Source organism: Paramormyrops kingsleyae, chromosome 13 (genome assembly GCF_048594095.1).
Source record: "Paramormyrops kingsleyae isolate MSU_618 chromosome 13, PKINGS_0.4, whole genome shotgun sequence".
In the NCBI taxonomy this organism is placed as follows: Eukaryota; Metazoa; Chordata; class Actinopteri; order Osteoglossiformes; family Mormyridae; genus Paramormyrops; species Paramormyrops kingsleyae.
Window position 1 is genome coordinate 16,208,578 of NC_132809.1, and position 19,655 is coordinate 16,228,232.

At 47.0% G+C, this 19,655-nt stretch overlaps 1 protein-coding gene across 1 annotated transcript; it reads left to right on the forward strand.

Moving 5' to 3' along the window:
• The first annotated feature begins 739 nt into the window (after positions 1–739).
• On the forward strand, positions 740–15,885 carry LOC111846688 (zinc finger protein basonuclin-1). Its single transcript, XM_023817126.2, has 4 exons — positions 740–956; positions 5,624–5,726; positions 6,661–6,890; positions 13,839–15,885. Exons 1-4 carry the CDS (start codon positions 789–791, stop codon positions 15,468–15,470), a joined length of 2,133 nt encoding a protein of 710 aa, XP_023672894.2. The 5' UTR covers positions 740–788; the 3' UTR covers positions 15,471–15,885.
• Positions 15,886–19,655: the final 3,770 nt, after the last annotated feature.

Sequence of the window (19,655 nt, forward strand, 5' to 3'; positions counted from 1 at the left end):
TAGGTGACATATGCAGTCTGATTAAGGGGTGCAAAAGACCCAGTGAAAGAAATCTAAAGACATCCCTCTGATTGTATTCTGTAACACTATAGTTCATATTTCACTACTTTTCTTGTGAAACAGTTAGCTGTTAGGGAAAAGATGTTCCTATAATATATATAATTAGCAGCCAGACACCCTGTACTACTGAAAGATTTTAAATATAAATTAATTGACAAAATACGTTTTCTGCTGCTCTGAGGGGCAGCGCTCAGCAGTATCTTGCCTAGGGCGCCAGAACACTCTGGGTTGGTTTTGCTTGCTTTGTTCTTTGATCAAGTTTTTTAAGTGTACAAAATTATCTCGGCCGCTGCACTAATACGTTTAATTCATGCACTAATTCATGAACGAAGGAGATCACGCGGTTCACGCGGCACCCACAACCATAACCCACAAAAGTAATAGTGTACAAATCTGAGAGACTGAATAAAACATATTAAAGCATATTAAATGTGTATGACACATTATAAGTAGTTATAGTTACATGATTAAATTTTAGTCAATTTATTAATATAGAATTAAAATTTTTGTCTTTAATAATTAAACATCCATCCATTTTTGTTCCAGTTTTTACTCCGGACCCCCGTGACCCTGCATAATAATTATTATATATCATTATTATTTTGTCACGTGTCTATACGTTACATGTGAAGTCTTTTAAGTGGGGGGAAAAGAAGAGAGGGAGTGGTTGAAGGTCGGCATTAGCAGGCTGCGCGTTCGCGTGAGAAATTAAGTGTCCGGACGTGTGCATGTGTGCGCGGGCGTGCGCGCCAGTGATGCCGCCGAAAGTGCCGCCGCGCGGAGCCTCTTGCGCTAGTATGTGGGCAGGAGCTGCGGGCGCCTCCGCGGATGGAGCCGGAGGGCGCGGGGGGCTGTGTGATCGTGCCGGAAACCTCTATTTAACTAGGATGTCCGAGGTAAGACAGGCATGCTGCCTTCAAATCTTTATCGTCACTTAATGAAGTTTTTGGGATTAAGGAACGATTTATTGCTTTATTATTCTAGTGAATATAATTAACCTGTGCATAATGGCTTTTACTCGTTTTTATTGGCTTCTGCTTAAACACCATGCAAATCTCGAAAGCTAGAGCCTAACAAAATGGAAACTTTTGTCGATCACTCTTATTTTCTCAGAAGACCCATCAATCAGTGTTCACATAAATCTTCGCACTGTCATTTTGTCCCTCGTGCTTTTTTGCGGCGTTTCCACTGATTTCTGCAGGTGCCGTTTCACGGCTGGCGGTGTACTGGTGTCGCCATCGGCATTGGTTCGGTGCCCTTCTTAATACCAGTTTGTCTCTGACCGTTCCGAGGTCAGTACGGCGCCTGGCTTGGAAGTACATAAAGGACATTTTTTTCTTTTAGTCACTATTAACTTTCAAACGGTTTCCGTTAAACCACTTGTTCTCTGTACCCACTGTCTCAGATGTTGCCTAATAAACGATTTCCAGCACGCAGAGTAATTCGGTGCACAAACAGGTAGATAGATTCGTGCAAATCGACAGCTGTCTAATAATGTTAATTCTAACGGTTTCGTAGTATTTCATTCATAATTTGCATTAGTAGTCAAATGGGGAAGACTCAGGGGAAAAATATAATTAGTTGGTGTGTATAGCGACTAAGACCGTTTGGTGTTGTTTTGTAAGGCGTAATTTTATGATTTAAACATATGTACCCTGTTTGTGAGACACTTTGTGAGTCCTAATATCACACCATGTTACAGGTTGTGTTTCAATTTGAATTTCTATAAGATTTTCATGTATACTTATTTAATTCTGATTTCTCAGCATTTCATGCTGGGGGTTTCATTTGGTGTGTATAACTAATAGTTAAAGACACGTCGTCTCTGCAGTAGTTTTCAGGGTCGGGGACAGCTCTAGCCCATGAAAGCTTGGCTCTCGAGGCATTTGGATCAACGTATCATGGGTACACTTATAACGGGCAGCTTCCGCAAGCTTCTTAACACGCGGTATCTCCCTAAACACTCAGAAGTTCAGATTTAATATTTTCTCAGGAGTACAAAAACAAAGTTGCAACCTTTAAGTGTCAAAGGTTCCTCAGACCCGGCGCCATCTGCTGGTTGGTCCTTCCTGGTTATTGACACAGCATCGTGGCATTACGGAGGTTCACAGGGAGACTGTGGAAAAGTCGTCTGTTTGTTGAGAGGTTCAGCGAGCGTCAGCGGCCCTCAGCCCCCTGCTGTATCACCTGACTATGGAATCTCACACCGTAGCAGCTCGTGACTATCCATCATGTTACAGCCTGAACCCCGCGATGACATCCTGCAGGGCTGTGAAGTTCTTACAGCTCGTAGGGATGAGACCTTTCAGATGTTTGGACCTGGGGGTCCAGGCAGATAACATTCCCGAGCTCTGCCAGGTCTTAAGTGCATCCTTACTGTGTCGATGCTGTTGATTGGTTTTTTTAGATGGCTAGTAATGTAGCTGAAGAGGAAATCATCTGCATGTCACAGCTGGGCTCCGTAAGCAGAGGGGTCACTTGGCGGGAGCCACAAATGTTTGCATTGCGGTGGCAAGACCTGATCTCTGGGTATGAACACATGGAGTGTGTATGAGAGAATCTGTCTTAGTTTCAGGAAGCACTGAGTTATTCCCGATAAACTTTACACAGCTGGGGGTTTTCTGGACACCGTGCTCTTTCTGGGAGAGGAATGAGAGCCGCTGGCACTGGATCCATTAACCTGCGCTGCCTGGCTGTTGCAAATTCTCAGAGGCTGCAGACAGCATACTGGCATGTTCAGATTAAATCAGACAGGTATCGTTCCTCCCTCCAGAAGTGCGAATGACGTCTATTCAGTTGGCTGCTCCCATCTCACTTTTAGTTACAAACAGCCGCAGTGCGTGATGCGCAGTCTGTACTCACTTAGGAATGACTCCACTGTTACCCCTTTGCCCCAACATTCTGCTTAAAGGCCCAGTAATGTTAACATGGAGTTAGTATGACAGGGCTGACACAGGCATCCGTCTGAGTCCTAAACTCTAAGGCAGACACAAACAAATGGAAAGACCCCATTAACAGCCTTAATTTTCAGGATCAATAGGAACGCTATGATAATTGCAGACTAGACAGGATGCATTTCCGGACACAAGTACTCTACGCTCATAATTAAATTAAAAACCCACCGATAAACATGGTGTCACAAGGCAACAAATGTAAGTGGTGTTGACACATTTCGGATACCCTGAGGGCTGTGGGGAATTTGTCATTGCACAGCTGGGTTCTGCAGGGTTGAGGCACACTATCCGGTGTCACTTTCTCGAGGTGTGTTATCCGGTGTTACTTTCCCGAGGCGCGCCATCCGGTGTTACTTTCCCAAGGTTCCCAATCCGGTGTCACTTTCCCGAGGCACGCCATCCATTGTCACTTTCCCGAGGCACGCCATCCGGTGTCACTTTCCCGAGGCGCACCATCCGGTGTTACTTTCCGAAGGTTCCCAATCCGGTGTGACTTCCCCGAGGCACGCTAACCAGTGTCACTTTCCCGAGGTGCGCTAACCGGTATCACTTTCCTGAGGCGTGTTATCTGGTGTTACTTTCCGGAGGCGCGCTATCCGGTATCACTTTCCCGAGGCGCACTAACCGGTGTCACTATCCCGAGGCGTGCCATCCGGTGTCACTTTCCCGAGGCGCACTATCCTGTGTCACTTTCCCAAGGTTCCCAATCTGGTGTCACTTTCCCGAGGCGCGCCATCCGGTGTCACTTTCCCGAGGCGCGCCATCCGGTGTCACTTTCCCGAGGCGCACTATCCTGTGTCACTTTCCCAAGGTTCCCAATCTGGTGTCACTTTCCTGAGGCACGCTAACCGGTGTCACTATCCCGAGGCGCGCCATCCGGTGTCACTTTCCCGAGGCGCGCCATCCGGTGTCACTTTCCCGAGGCGCGCCATCCGGTGTCACTTTCCCAAGGTTCCCAATCTGGTGTCACTTTCCTGAGGCACGCTAACCGGTGTCACTTTCCTGAGGCACGCTAACCGGTGTCACTTTCCCGAGGCGTGTTATCCAGTGTTACTTTCCCAAAACGCGCTATCTGGTGTCACCTTCTCAGGTGTGACATGATTTTCGGGGGATATCACAAACATGTAGGGAAAACAGGTTTGACTAACTACAGAACAATTAGCATGGGGGGGGACACCAAAAAAACTCAAGCAAGGCCAATAGCCTCAGTCTACTCCGAGATATCCCCAGGGAAGTGATCAAGCCTGAGATAATGCTGTGTTACATTTACATCGATGATCGGAAGTCATAGCTGGGAATGACATCACACCTGAGTTAACTGTGTTCCAGTACACAAGTCATGATTGGAAAGCCATTTTGCAATACCAGGGACCTGTTTCAAACAGCAGGATTTATTGCTTAGCTGGGCAACGTGTCAGATTTAAGTTTAAATGGCCTTTATCTACGTTCACTTACATTTAGCTAAGACTGCCTTGAATCTGACAAGTTATCCAGCTAAGCAAGAAATACTGTTTTCTAAAACAGGCCCAAGTTATAGCCAGGTGTGTTGTTGCCAATATCAGTTGACAACACATTACAAACATACAAACACTGTAACAATAAGTCCTGTACTGTGTACGCCCAATTTAATGAGACAATATGAGATATAAGGGCTAATACACGGTATATAATTACAACTTCCACTTCTGTTGATGAATTGTGCAGCCGTCTGGAATTCTGAGGTTGGGGTTGCAGAGGTTCCAGTTGAATTTTCCATGTAGGAACTCAGAAATTCCAACTTCCCAGTTCAAATGGAACAATGCAGCATAAGTGTTTGCTTAGTCAATGAAGGTCAGTATAAAGTCCTGCTCTCCTGCTGTCATACATGCCGCTTTGAATTACTGTGTTTATGGGAGTAACTATAGGGGTGTATAGCTCCGAGGTGGCATGTAAAACTCCCTGCATTGGGAATCTCCTGTTTTTGGCCAGATTTGTGTCACAGAGAATCTTGGAGATTAATTCCAAACTGACAGAGATAGGATGAATGGTTTAGAAAAGGCCACCAAAAGTGGAAAATGAGAGCTAGAGACAATCCCCAGGGACCACTGGGTGGGGGGTGGTGGGGGGTGAAGCAGTAACTCGAGGTGTTATCCTTATACCTAAAAATAACAAAAAAAAAAAAACCCACATCTGCAGTGATACAGTTTTCCTTAAAAACCCCCGCTTCATTATGCCAGTTATTTTGATCCCAGGTTTGCTCCCCATCTGTCTCGCACTGCGTGCTCACAGCAGGCCTGTCACGAGTGCAGGTCGCATTCAGGTTCATCTTTGGAAAGGAGCAGAGCCTGCATTGCACGCGCTGCATCCCAGGGGACAGACTGCCACTTGCGGTGCAACAGCACCCTCTAGGTGAAGGAAGCGTCAGCGCATCTGCAATGCTCAGATCCTGTTATCCTCCCCTCTGCTCCCAGGGGCTGGCATGGTGCTCAGAGCAGACACAGAAACATTAATCTAAATGGTACCATTTGAAAACATGGCCAGTGACCTGTGCGTTATCAGTGAGAACAGCTCGAGAGGCCCTGCTCTTTCATTGCTTTTTGCATTAATGTGGGTGTCTCTGCCCTCCCCAGGCAATCTGCTGCACCCTGGTGGACTGTGGCTGTAAGAGCTTCAAACCGGGGAGGCTGAGAACACGGCAGTGTGACCTCTGCCGGCACGGATGGGTAGCTCACGGTGAGCCCGGCCGGTGACCTGACATGACCTCTCTCCTCATAATTTAAATATTTTGTGTGAAAAAAACCTTTTGGTTTTATTTACCTGCATCCATCCTTCCATCCATTCATCCATCCATCCATCTGATGGCCTGATTCCTAAGCCAGAATGGTGAGGGCACAAAGCAGGGGAACGTCCTGCATGGGATATCAGGGATTTAGCTACCAGTGATATTAAATATACGATATTTAAAACAAACTGACAGTTTACATCTATGCATATAAACATGCTAATGTATACACACACACACACACACACACACATTGCTAACACTGTGTTTTGGGACGCTTGCTTAATTCTGTAAAAATATTGCACATTTACTGGTCTCATAAAAAAAAGTTAATTGACAAGTAATGTTTAACATATCGGCACATATATTGTACACAGACATTTTCTTTTTATTAAATGTCTTAATTTTGTTTTGGCTCATTCAGTTCTGTTTTTACCATTTCGATATTAATTGCAGTTGTAGTAACTGGCTCCCAAAGGGATATTAAACACAAATATTTGGTGTTTTATGTTATTGCAGAGGTGTTACTAATTAAAAAGCACTGATTTTCAGTGAACTTTATAACTCAGAACAGCTCTTTTACAACTATAATTTGGGTGTCAATTGATTACTACTTGAAATGAAAGTTTTACTTAAAACTATTTTTTGTAAACAAATGAATAAAGTAATGACTTTTGTTATAAACCAATAAATATGCAAAATTTTAACTGAATTAAGAGTCCCAAGACTTTCTGTGAGCACTGTATACAACACACACACACACACACACACACACACACACACACTTAGAGGTGGGTAAAATGCAGTTTGTAGCTGTACCTACCTGCCCAGCGTCTTAGTGACCACGCCGCCCTGCTGTCCTGATACGTGCCCTGCACCCTGCAGCTCTGAGCAGGCTGACAGCAGAGCAGCAGGTCGGCCCGGTGGAGGCAGTGCGGTCTGGGACGGCCTTTGACGTCTGCAGCCTGATGCTCTTCGGCACCCAGGCCGTCCCAGTGCGGCTCAAGATCCTGTTGGACCGGCTGCTCAGCGTGCTGCGGCGGGACGAGGTGGGGCGCATGCTGGCCACGCTGGGCTGGACGCTGCAGGACTACATGCGCGGATACATCCTGCAGGTGACCGCATGGGCGGCCGACGCCAGCTGAAGGCAGAGCGCGCCTGCCTCGTAGCTCTGACACACATTTTCAGTCTTCAGCCCAACAAACGAATGATCAAATTCATGCTACTGCTGAGATTCCTAGATTAATATTACCAAATGCACCATTTTTTTACATAATTAGTTTGTGCCATTAAAACCTTTCCAACTTCCGCCAAGAACCGAGCTGTACTGCGAACGAGCGGTTTTCCAGTTTAAAGCATCCAAGCCATACCCAAGCCGTACCCGAGCAGAACCCGAACCGTACCCCGAGCCGTACCTAAGCCATACCCAAGCCATACCCAAGCCGTACCCGAGCAGAAGCCGAACCGTGCCCGAGCCATACCCAAGCCATACCCGAGCCGTACCCGAGCTGTACCTAAGCCATACCCAAGCCATACCCGAGCCGTACCCGAGCTGTACCTAAGCCATACCCAAGCCATACCCGAGCAGAAGCCGAACCGTGCCCGAGCCGTACCCGAGCAGAACCCGAACCGTACCCCGAGCCGTACCTAAGCCATACCCAAGCCATACCCAAGCCGTACCCGAGCAGAAGCCGAACCGTGCCCGAGCCGTACCCGAGCCGTACCCGAGCCGTACCCGAGCTGTACCTAAGCCATACCCAAGCCATACCCGAGCCGTACCCGAGCCGTACCCGAGCTGTACCTAAGCCATACCCAAGCCATACCCAAGCCATACCCGAGCAGAAGCCGAACCGTGCCCGAGCTGTACCTAAGCCATACCCAAGCCATACCCAAGCCGTACCCGAGCAGAACACAAACCGTACCGGAGCCGTACCCAAGCCATACCCGCGCTGACATGGCCCGGTTTACTAGCAGGGCCGAAAGTATGACCAAACTTCCACAGCTGAACAGAATGGATTTGTATGGCAAATTTTCACAAGTGAATGCTAATTCTGCTAGCGTTTGATGCAACATAACCGACAGATTCTCACAGATGTACGAGATTATTAGGAAATTAGCACATAGTAAATGAAGACGAACATGGTGTCAACAGTATGTAAGCACCTCTTCCCTTTACCAAGCTGACCCTTCTGCAGTGGAAAACTGAAGCAACCTGGAACTGCGCTGTAGCTAGTCTCTCTTCACAGTATGGCTCAGTCCCTGTATGTCGTAACTAGTCTCTCTTGACAGTATGGCCCAGTCCCTGTAAGCCGTAACTAGTCTCTCTTCACAGTATGGCCCAGTCCCTGTAAGCCGTAACTAGTCTCTCTTCACAGTATGGCCCAGTTCCTGTAAGCCGTAACTAGTCTCTCTTCACAGTATGGCCCAGTCCCTGTAAGCCGTAACTAGTCTCTCTTCACAGTATGGCCCAGTTCCTGTAAGCCGTAACTAGTCTCTCTTCACAGTATGACTCAGTCCCTGTAAGCCGTAACTAGTCTCTCTTCACAGTATGACTCAGTTCCTGTAAGCCGTAACTAGTCTCTCTTCACAGTATGGCTCAGTTCCTGTAAGCCGTAACTAGTCTCTCTTCGCAGTATGACTCAGTCCCTGTAAGCCGTAACTAGTCTCTCTTCACAGTATGACTCAGTTCCTGTAAGCCGTAACTAGTCTCTCTTCACAGTATGGCTCAGTCCCTGTAAGCCGTAACTAGTCTCTCTTCACAGTATGGCTCAGTCCCTGTAAGCCGTAACTAGTCTCTCTTCACAGTATGGCTCAGTCCCTGTAAGCCGTAACTAGTCTCTCTTCGCAGTATGACTCAGTTCCTGTAAGCCGTAACTAGTCTCTCTTCACAGTAGGGCTCAGTCCCTGTAAGCCGTAACTAGTCTCTCTTCGCAGTATGGCTCAGTCCCTGTAAGCCGTAACTAGTCTCTCTTCACAGTATGACTCAGTTCCTGTAAGCCGTAACTAGTCTCTCTTCACAGTATGACTCAGTTCCTGTAAGCCGTAACTAGTCTCTCTTCGCAGTATGACTCAGTTCCTGTAAGCCGTAACTAGTCTTTCTTCGCAGTATGGCTCAGTCCCTGTAAGCCGTAACTAGTCTCTCTTCGCAGTATGACTCAGTTCCTGTAAGCCGTAACTAGTCTCTCTTCGCAGTATGACTCAGTTCCTGTAAGCCGTAACTAGTCTCTCTTCGCAGTATGACTCAGTTCCTGTAAGCCGTAACTAGTCTCTCTTCGCAGTATGACTCAGTTCCTGTAAGCCGTAACTAGTCTCTCTTCGCAGTATGACTCAGTTCCTGTAAGCCGTAACTAGTCTTTCTTCGCAGTATGGCTCAGTCCCTGTAAGCCGTAACTAGTCTTTCTTCGCAGTATGGCTCAGTCCCTGTAAGCCGTAACTAGTCTTTCTTCGCAGTATGGCTCAGTCCCTGTAAGCCGTAACTAGTCTTTCTTCGCAGTATGGCTCAGTCCCTGTAAGCCGTAACTAGTCTTTCTTCGCAGTATGGCTCAGTCCCTGTAAGCCGTAACTAGTCTTTATTCGCAGTATGGCTCAGTCCCTGTAAGCCGTAACTAGTCTTTCTTCACAGTATGGCTCAGTCCCTGTAAACCGTAACTAGTCTTTCTTCACAGTATGACTCAGTTCCTGTAAGCCGTAACTAGTCTTTATTCACAGTATGGCTCAGTCCCTGTAAGCCGTAACTAGTCTTTCTTCGCAGTATGGCTCAGTCCCTGTAAGCCGTAACTAGTCTCTATTCACAGTATGGCTCAGTCCCTGTAAGCCGTAACTAGTCTTTCTTCACAGTATGGCTCAGTCCCTGTAAGCCGTAACTAGTCTTTCTTCACAGTATGCCTCAGTCCCTGTAAGCCGTAACTAGTCTTTCTTCACAGTATGCCTCAGTCCCTGTAAGCCGTAACTAGTCTCTCTTCACAGTATGGCTCAGTCCCTGTAAGCCGTAACTAGTCTATCTTCACAGTATGGCTCAGTCCCTGTAAGCCGTAACTAGTCTTTCTTCGCTGTAAGGGTCAGTTCCTGTATGTTGTAACTAGTCTCTCTTCGCAGTTCGGCTCAGTTCCTGTATGCCGTAACTAGTCTTTCTTCGCTGTACGGGTCAGTTCCTGTATGTCGTAACTAGTCTCTCTTCGCAGTATGGCTCAGTCCCTGTAAGCCGTAACTAGTCTCTCTTTGCAGTATGGCCCAGTTACTGTATACCGTAGCGAGTCTCTCTTCACAGTACGGCTCAGTTCCTGTAAGCTGTAACTAGTCTTTCCTCGCTGTACGGGTCAGTTCCTGTATGTCGTAACTAGTCTCTCTTCGCAGTATGGCTCAGTCCCTGTAAGCCGTAACTAGTCTCTCTTCGCAGTATGGCCCAGTTACTGTATACCGTAGCGAGTCTCTCTTCACAGTATGGCTCAGTCCCTGTAAGCCGTAACTAGTCTCTCTTTGCAGTATGGCCCAGTTACTGTATACCGTAGCGAGTCTCTCTTCACAGTACGGCTCAGTCCCTGTAAGCCGTAACTAGTCTCTCTTCACAGTATGACTCAGTTCCTGTAAGCCGTAACTAGTCTCTCTTCGCAGTATGACTCAGTTCCTGTAAGCCGTAACTAGTCTCTCTTCGCAGTATGACTCAGTTCCTGTAAGCCGTAACTAGTCTCTCTTCGCAGTATGACTCAGTTCCTGTAAGCCGTAACTAGTCTGTCTTCGCAGTATGGCTCAGTCCCTGTAAGCCGTAACTAGTCTCTCTTCGCAGTATGACTCAGTTCCTGTAAGCCGTAACTAGTCTCTCTTCGCAGTATGACTCAGTTCCTGTAAGCCGTAACTAGTCTCTCTTCGCAGTATGACTCAGTTCCTGTAAGCCGTAACTAGTCTTTCTTCGCAGTATGGCTCAGTCCCTGTAAGCCGTAACTAGTCTTTCTTTGCAGTATGGCTCAGTCCCTGTAAGCCGTAACTAGTCTTTCTTCGCAGTATGGCTCAGTCCCTGTAAGCCGTAACTAGTCTTTATTCGCAGTATGGCTCAGTCCCTGTAAGCCGTAACTAGTCTATCTTCACAGTATGGCTCAGTCCCTGTAAGCCGTAACTAGTCTTTATTCGCAGTATGGCTCAGTCCCTGTAAGCCGTAACTAGTCTATCTTCACAGTATGGCTCAGTCCCTGTAAGCCGTAACTAGTCTTTCTTCGCTGTAAGGGTCAGTTCCTGTATGTTGTAACTAGTCTCTCTTCGCAGTTCGGCTCAGTTCCTGTATGCCGTAACTAGTCTTTCTTCGCTGTACGGGTCAGTTCCTGTATGTCGTAACTAGTCTCTCTTCGCAGTATGGCTCAGTCCCTGTAAGCCGTAACTAGTCTCTCTTTGCAGTATGGCCCAGTTACTGTATACCGTAGCGAGTCTCTCTTCACAGTACGGCTCAGTTCCTGTAAGCTGTAACTAGTCTTTCCTCGCTGTACGGGTCAGTTCCTGTATGTCGTAACTAGTCTCTCTTCGCAGTATGGCTCAGTCCCTGTAAGCCGTAACTAGTCTCTCTTCGCAGTATGGCCCAGTTACTGTATACCGTAGCGAGTCTCTCTTCACAGTATGGCTCAGTCCCTGTAAGCCGTAACTAGTCTCTCTTTGCAGTATGGCCCAGTTACTGTATACCGTAGCGAGTCTCTCTTCACAGTACGGCTCAGTCCCTGTAAGCCGTAACTAGTCTCTCTTCACAGTATGACTCAGTTCCTGTAAGCCGTAACTAGTCTCTCTTCGCAGTATGACTCAGTTCCTGTAAGCCGTAACTAGTCTCTCTTCGCAGTATGACTCAGTTCCTGTAAGCCGTAACTAGTCTCTCTTCGCAGTATGACTCAGTTCCTGTAAGCCGTAACTAGTCTTTCTTCGCAGTATGGCTCAGTCCCTGTAAGCCGTAACTAGTCTCTCTTCGCAGTATGACTCAGTTCCTGTAAGCCGTAACTAGTCTCTCTTCGCAGTATGACTCAGTTCCTGTAAGCCGTAACTAGTCTTTCTTCGCAGTATGGCTCAGTCCCTGTAAGCCGTAACTAGTCTTTCTTTGCAGTATGGCTCAGTCCCTGTAAGCCGTAACTAGTCTTTCTTCGCAGTATGGCTCAGTCCCTGTAAGCCGTAACTAGTCTTTATTCGCAGTATGGCTCAGTCCCTGTAAGCCGTAACTAGTCTTTCTTCACAGTATGGCTCAGTCCCTGTAAACCGTAACTAGTCTTTCTTCACAGTATGACTCAGTTCCTGTAAGCCGTAACTAGTCTTTATTCACAGTATGGCTCAGTCCCTGTAAGCCGTAACTAGTCTTTCTTCGCAGTATGGCTCAGTCCCTGTAAGCCGTAACTAGTCTCTATTCACAGTATGGCTCAGTCCCTGTAAGCCGTAACTAGTCTTTCTTCACAGTATGGCTCAGTCCCTGTAAGCCGTAACTAGTCTCTCTTCACAGTATGGCTCAGTCCCTGTAAGCCGTAACTAGTCTATCTTCACAGTATGGCTCAGTCCCTGTAAGCCGTAACTAGTCTTTCTTCGCTGTAAGGGTCAGTTCCTGTATGTTGTAACTAGTCTCTCTTCGCAGTTCGGCTCAGTTCCTGTATGCCGTAACTAGTCTTTCTTCGCTGTACGGGTCAGTTCCTGTATGTCGTAACTAGTCTCTCTTCGCAGTATGCCTCAGTCCCTGTAAGCCGTAACTAGTCTCTCTTCACAGTATGGCTCAGTCCCTGTAAGCCGTAACTAGTCTATCTTCACAGTATGGCTCAGTCCCTGTAAACCGTAACTAGTCTTTCTTCACAGTATGGCTCAGTCCCTGTAAGCCGTAACTAGTCTATCTTCACAGTATGGCTCAGTCCCTGTAAGCCGTAACTAGTCTTTCTTTGCTGTAAGGGTCAGTTCCTGTATGTTGTAACTAGTCTCTCTTCGCAGTTCGGCTCAGTTCCTGTATGCCGTAACTAGTCTTTCTTCGCTGTACGGGTCAGTTCCTGTATGTCGTAACTAGTCTCTCTTCGCAGTATGGATCAGTCCCTGTAAGCCGTAACTAGTCTCTCTTTGCAGTATGGCCCAGTTACTGTATACCGTAGCGAGTCTCTCTTCACAGTACGGCTCAGTTCCTGTAAGCTGTAACTAGTCTTTCCTCGCTGTACGGGTCAGTTCCTGTATGTCGTAACTAGTCTCTCTTCGCAGTATGGCTCAGTCCCTGTAAGCCGTAACTAGTCTCTCTTCGCAGTATGGCCCAGTTACTGTATACCGTAGCGAGTCTCTCTTCACAGTATGGCTCAGTCCCTGTAAGCCGTAACTAGTCTCTCTTTGCAGTATGGCCCAGTTACTGTATACCGTAGCGAGTCTCTCTTCACAGTACGGCTCAGTTCCTGTAAGCCGTAACTAGTCTCTCTTCGCAGTATGGCTCAGTCCCTGTAAGCTGTAACTAGTCTCTCTTCGCAGTATGGCCCAGTTACTGTAAGCCGTAACTAGTCTTTCCTCGCTGTACGGGTCAGTTCCTGTATGTCGTAACTAGTCTTTCTTCGCAGTTCGGCAAGGCTTGTGGAGCGCTCATGGTCAGGCGTGGTGAGACCCTACTGAGAGCGGTCCGAGGAGGGAAAAACCATAAACTGCTGACAGGGTGTTGGGCGGGCAGGACTCATAAATATAAGATTTCAACAAAGGCTCTCCTTTCTGATGAAAACCAACAAAAGTGCCACTGTGGCACAAATGGCAGATAATTTTGATGATGATCACGAGAGTAATATGTCACACAGGCATCGAGCCCTGATGCAGAAGGGGTTATGTAGCCACGGAATGGACTTATCAGTCCTTGACATGCACTCGTCTTACAAGATATTACAATATTATTCACTCTACATAATGCTTATCTGATAATACATGCATTTTCAAGTAGTTAATATAGGTTTGCATGTATGTAAATGGGGCTGTCAGTTGTCAGTGGCAATTAAATGAAAAATAAATACATGTGTAATTAAGTATAACCCCTATTCTCCTGGGAGCACCATTACTCCCAGTGATATGACTGGGCTGTATCGTCTCCACTGGCTCTGCAGGATGTCACGGGAAAGATCTTGGACCGCTGGGCGATGATGACCTTCGAGGAGGAGGTTGCGACACTGCAGCAGTTCCTGCGCTTTGGTGAAACCAGGTCCATCGCGGAGCTCATGGCAGCCCAGGGGGGGCTGGCTGGTCCCTTGTCTGATCACAGCAGTGAATTATACATGGGGGCCACCCCCGAGAACAGCGACCCCTGCTGGCCAGGACACCCTGCTGCTGCCAGGAAGGAGCCTGCTGGGGAAAGGCATCCCTTCAACATGACGTTGCTCACCAACATGACCTTTATGTTTCCTCTCCACTACCTGAGCTCAACACCCACCCCACTGCCATGCTCCTCCCCTACTGCCAGGCTGTTCCAGCCAGGGCCAGGCCCGAAAGAGGAAGATCCAGACACGAAGAGCAACTTTGTTCTTTTTACCCCAGAAGAGGAGAGGAACCGCCAACCTGCTCCAGCCAAACTAGCTGTCACCGCTGCTTCGGAAACCCCTTTGACCTTTGACCCCATGCACATATTCCCCAAGAAGAAGACTAGAGCCACGGAAAATAGCAGCAACAGTGGAAGTGGCTTCAAGAAGGGCAGGGTCTTCTGCAGCACCTGCAAGAAGACCTTCTACGACAAGGGCACGCTGAAGATCCATTACAATGCCGTGCATCTGAAGGTGAAGCATTGCTGCACTGTGCAGGGCTGCAACATGGTGTTCAGCTCATTGCGCAGTCGCAACCGACACAGTGCCAACCCCAACCCGCGCCTGCATACGCCCTTGAACCCCAACACCCGGATGGGGACCCTAAGGGATGGCTCGCACACCAGTGCACCACTAGGTGGAGAGAAGAGATCCAATATGAATAAGAGATTGAATATGGCTCCTATCTGCCCCCCAAAACAGGCCACCCCCACTGAGTACACACCTCATGTCTCTGTCCCCAAGCCACAGGGCCAAAGCGAGACACTGTCCACAAATCTGAGGACAAAACAGCCAACTGTGCGCCTCCACTGCAGTGACCTTGGTTTGCCGGTGGAGGGTGCAATCACGCTAGGTGTCCACCCCTCCCAACCTAGTGTGATCTCATCAGGTCCTGCGGATCAACAGCGTGCCCTCGGCCCTGTAACAAAGAAGAAGCCTCGTAAGTCAAGCATGCCCATAAAAATCAAGAGGGAGATCGTGGAGAGATGTTCGGACAACAAGGTGGCCACTGTGCGGGAGAATCTGGATCTGAGATTAAGCACAGAACTGAGCATCAGCATGGACACTGCATCCTCTGACCCCACCAGGAATGATCGTCTTAGTAAACTGCCACAAATACATGGCCACAAGTGCAGTGCCTGTGAGCAACTGGAGAACCAGGCCCATGCTGAGGATAAGTGCCAGACAACCTCAGAGGGGCTGTTCAGAATATTAACCAATCACATGCAAGGCTCCGAGGCTTACACCAAGGACAGCATTGGTGACCTCCCTCACCTGGTGTGCCTCTGCCAAGGAAATGCACCCAACCATTGCATCAAGTCATCCGAAAGCTCATACACAATTAGGACACATTTCTGCAGCGCCTGCGTAGAGCAGATGCACCTATGCGCCATGCACTGCTGCACTGCAGTCGATCCCACCTGGGGAGGCATGCGCAGGTGAGACCTGCCTCATTACCCAAATATGGATGTCGTCTGCGCCTGCTTTCACACGGACGACACAATCGCTCCACTCCAGCCGCCAAGGACTCCACTGCGCAGCTGCCCTGGTTCAGCTGCATCTCTGTGACTCCCGTAGGAGTGGGGTGCCTGGGATTGGTGGAATCGGCTGGATCCTGCATCATCTGGTAGCCAGCAGTGGACACTTCAGGCTAATGAAGTACAGGGGTGTGAAGATCCCAGGGCCTAGCAATACTCCTTGCATCAGGAGCAGAACCTCCTCCAGCATCGCCACGGCAACAGCGTATGGGTTGTATGTTAAAAAAATCATATCAAAGTTTGCTTACTTATTAAATCTACAACTTTACAGGAAACAGCAGCAGACGTAGGCAATAAAATAAGCTCGCAGTCAAGTGAAACTAAGGTGTTTTTAAATCTATAGACACCCACAGTGGATGAAGCAATGCATGCAGTTTCTGCACAGAACAAAGGTCTGTCCAGGGGGGGCTGTTTGCCTGACCTCTGGGGAGGCCATTAGTGTGAGTGTGTCTGTGAGTGTGCTTGTAAGTGTGATTGTGAGTGCAACTGTGAGTGTGAGTGTGTTTGCTACAAAGAGGCCGATTTAGGGAACACAGTAAATATTTGTCCAAAGTGGATACAAAATGTAAGCAAATAGTACATGTTTCGCTTAGCAGAAAACTATACACACACACACACACAGTCATGGAAAAAATGAATAGACCACAAATCTGCATTTTTAAATCCTGGTTTAATCGTGGTTCTGCTGGCCGAAAGCTTTGCTAAGAAGCAGGCTGCTTCCAGGTTCAAAATTTCTAAGACCGCAGTGCACAAGAAAAAGGTGAAGCAGCAGGCACTGGGAATGACCAGAAACCAGCCAGGTAAAGGGCGGAAGAGACTTTCTATCAGCAGAGGTGACCGTTAACTTATCAGACAGTTTCTCATGAATCGGAGGATGACATCAAGTGAACTTCAAATGGAACGGGGAGCATTAAGTGCAGGTGTGAGGTGCACTGCTAGGACAGTTCATATCAGGATCCTACAAGCAGGACTGAAGTCCCAAAAAGCAAGGAAGAAGCCCTTCATTAATGAGGAACAGGGAAGAACCAGGCTGCAGTTTGCAATATGATTATTATTATTATTACTATTATTATTATGCCCATAAATTGAGCTATGGTCTGCAGCTATTTATATATATATATACATATACGTCTGTGTGTTTATATGTGCAGACTTATGTACAGCTACAGGAGTGCTGTGATTAATAATGTAAAAAAATAAAACTTGACAACAGCACACGTAGCCATATGGTTGCTGTTTCATGTTCCTTCGATAGGCGCTTTCACACCGAAGCAGCGGAACCTGGTCCCTGGCCCGTATCGACCTGGAGCTCTTGTAGCTCCTGGCCACTTTCGTGTGTCGCGTTCCCACTGCAAAACAGGAACTGGGATGTTTGTGCTTAATAAGCATGGGAGACGCAAAAGGTTTGTAGGTTAAACTCCACACATTTCATACAACGCTACAGCACCATGCCAAGACAAAGGAAAAAAGTTGTTTTGTTAGTTGAGTATAAAGAGTCACAGTCACAGAGTACTCACTGGTTTGGTGAAACAAAACCTTGGTCTGGATGTGTACTTTCTCGACCTGTACTTTCCCCTTCTGTCTGCAGTGCAATACAGTGAGTAACTTCCACAGCACTGCTGACCGGGTAGGTTGGGGTTGCGGCGGTTAAACTTCTCGTCGGCTAATTTTACTGACTGAATAGCAGAACAACAGATTTCTGTGGCGCGCATCATTCACAGGTGTCAGGGAGCTGCTGTCAATTTGCGGGAGGCTTCCGGAACTTCCAGCAATGGTTGGATGTCTGGAAAACCCTGCCGTTTCCCTGCCTCTGTGGCTGACATTTGTCCCCCTGTACGTACTGCATTATTTTGTACTACTTCACAAGGGAAGCATCACTGTACGGACCCTTGCAAACAGCCTCGAGTTTCAGAGATGGCCTCACCTGGTTTGCCCATTTGGTTCCCTGAGACATGAGGTCCAGCTGGTCGTTCTGCCTGTGTTCGTTTGGCCTGGTGGGAAACTCCGGAGCTCAGCTCACTCCCCAGTGACCCTGCAGCTGCCTTTCACCTGTGATGAAGCATGGCGTGTCATGGTTGATGTGGCATCTCCTACCTTCCTATTAGCTAGTTTTAAGGCTGCACAGATGCGCTATTAACTCTGTCCTAAAGCTCTTAATGAGGCAAGCTGTATTTACAGAGAGGGCACGTGTTTAGCATATATGATACGGTACCAGGTTCTCCTGTTTTTACACTGTCAATAGGACACTGTCAACTGGTTGAAAGAGTTAACAATGTACTGAACTGTTTTTAATGGTGCCAAGTTAACTTGCACAAATGTACTACTTCTACTACTGAATTGCACGTCTACTTTTAAATCTACTGAAATATGGTGTGACCAACAGCTTCACCCAGAGTTGGGCCGAGCAGACAGAGGTTAGACACACAATGGTTTCTTCAGATGTCAGCACACAGTGAACCTCACTGTGGTTTCGCCATAAACGCCGTAAATCAGAAGCTGCCAGCCTGACCCCTGTTAGAGTAACACTGCACTAGATTGTGTTTGATTCTGCTCATAAATGTATTTTAGACGGAAACCCTACAGTATTTTTTCTCTGTTTTTGTTTGACAAATTCCCCTCTGGGCCTTTTGGCATCATCTAGACTGGTTTGACTGTGACTTTTCACAGAAAAACTGATTTATGGGAAATTAAACATTAAAAACTGGGGCTTTGTCAATCTATCTTCCATATAAAAGTACTGGTTTGTAGTGAACCTGGACTGTATCCCAGTGGGCCCTAGCCTGGGACACCGTGGATGGGACGCCAGTCTATCACAGGGCCCACACAACAGGAAATTCAGGAGCACCTGCTTTTTTAATTACATGCATTTGAACTACAGGAGCAAATCCACAGCAAACACACACCGCTTGCTGGGTCACTCCAAACAAGTCAATATTGTCGAGTCAAGTGAAAATATCAATTGCTAATCCAAAGTGCTGTACACAAAGGAGAATTAAAACAAACAAGACATATACTACAACAAAACCGACTCAATTGCTATTTAAAATAAAAGAGTTTTAGGACATGATTTAAAAGTGATAATGCATAATAGGGCACAATTCAATTAAAAATTTAGACAGCAATGAAGTCAGATCAACAATGTTACAAATTAAAACTACTGAAACTAAAAACATCAAACAGACCCAAATGCTAAGGAGTAAAAATTAGTTTTAAGCTGCAATTTAAGAGTGTTAATGCAGGGAGACTGGCAAACCGGGAAGGGCAGGGAGACTGGCAAACCGGGAAGGGCAGGGAGACTGGCAAACCGGGAAGGGCAGGGAGACTGGCAAACCGGGAAGGGCAGGCTACTCCGCAATCAGGGCCCAGGAAGAGAAAACACACAGAAGATGTGACACAGATGTGCTGCTTTGGTGTGAACAGGCTGACTGACAGGGAAAAAAATCAGTGCAAGTATGATGGATGTCGATCATCGCAATAAATATCTATCTTTGTCCAATTAGATCTGAACAAGAGAGTTTGTTGGTGATGTCATAGGGTGACTTTTTTTCATACCAGCAACAAGATAGGTCTCTGTTCATGTGCATGTAATTAATTTTCCCTTGCATGTTTAGCATATTGCCTGACAATTAGCAAATCCCAGAGAATCTCAGCAAGTCAGCAAGAATCGTTTTTGGCACAATTCCATTGTCATGCTGCCACAGAAGAGCTAGTGAATGTGCCATCGTTCTCCAAAGTAGGCCTGGTATTTTACACCCTCCACGCTCTGCTTTCAAAAATACAAATAATACCTTCATTTATATAGTATATACTACAATTTACTAAAATCACACTATAAAAAAGTAAGGATGATGTCTAATAATTTATGGTTCATTTATCTTTAACACAAAATACATACATTAAAGTTCGATTATATTTTCACTTTAAACGTCTGTCCAGTATTTAAAAACGGACATTACGTGCCCCCTGTTGGAAACAAAATGAACTAATTTGTCAGTCGCATTAAAGTTCTCATTTAGCCATAGCTCCCCCTGGAGATTAAATGTGAAACTATGAATATAATCCAGCAATAATCCTCACTCTGGCTGTCATG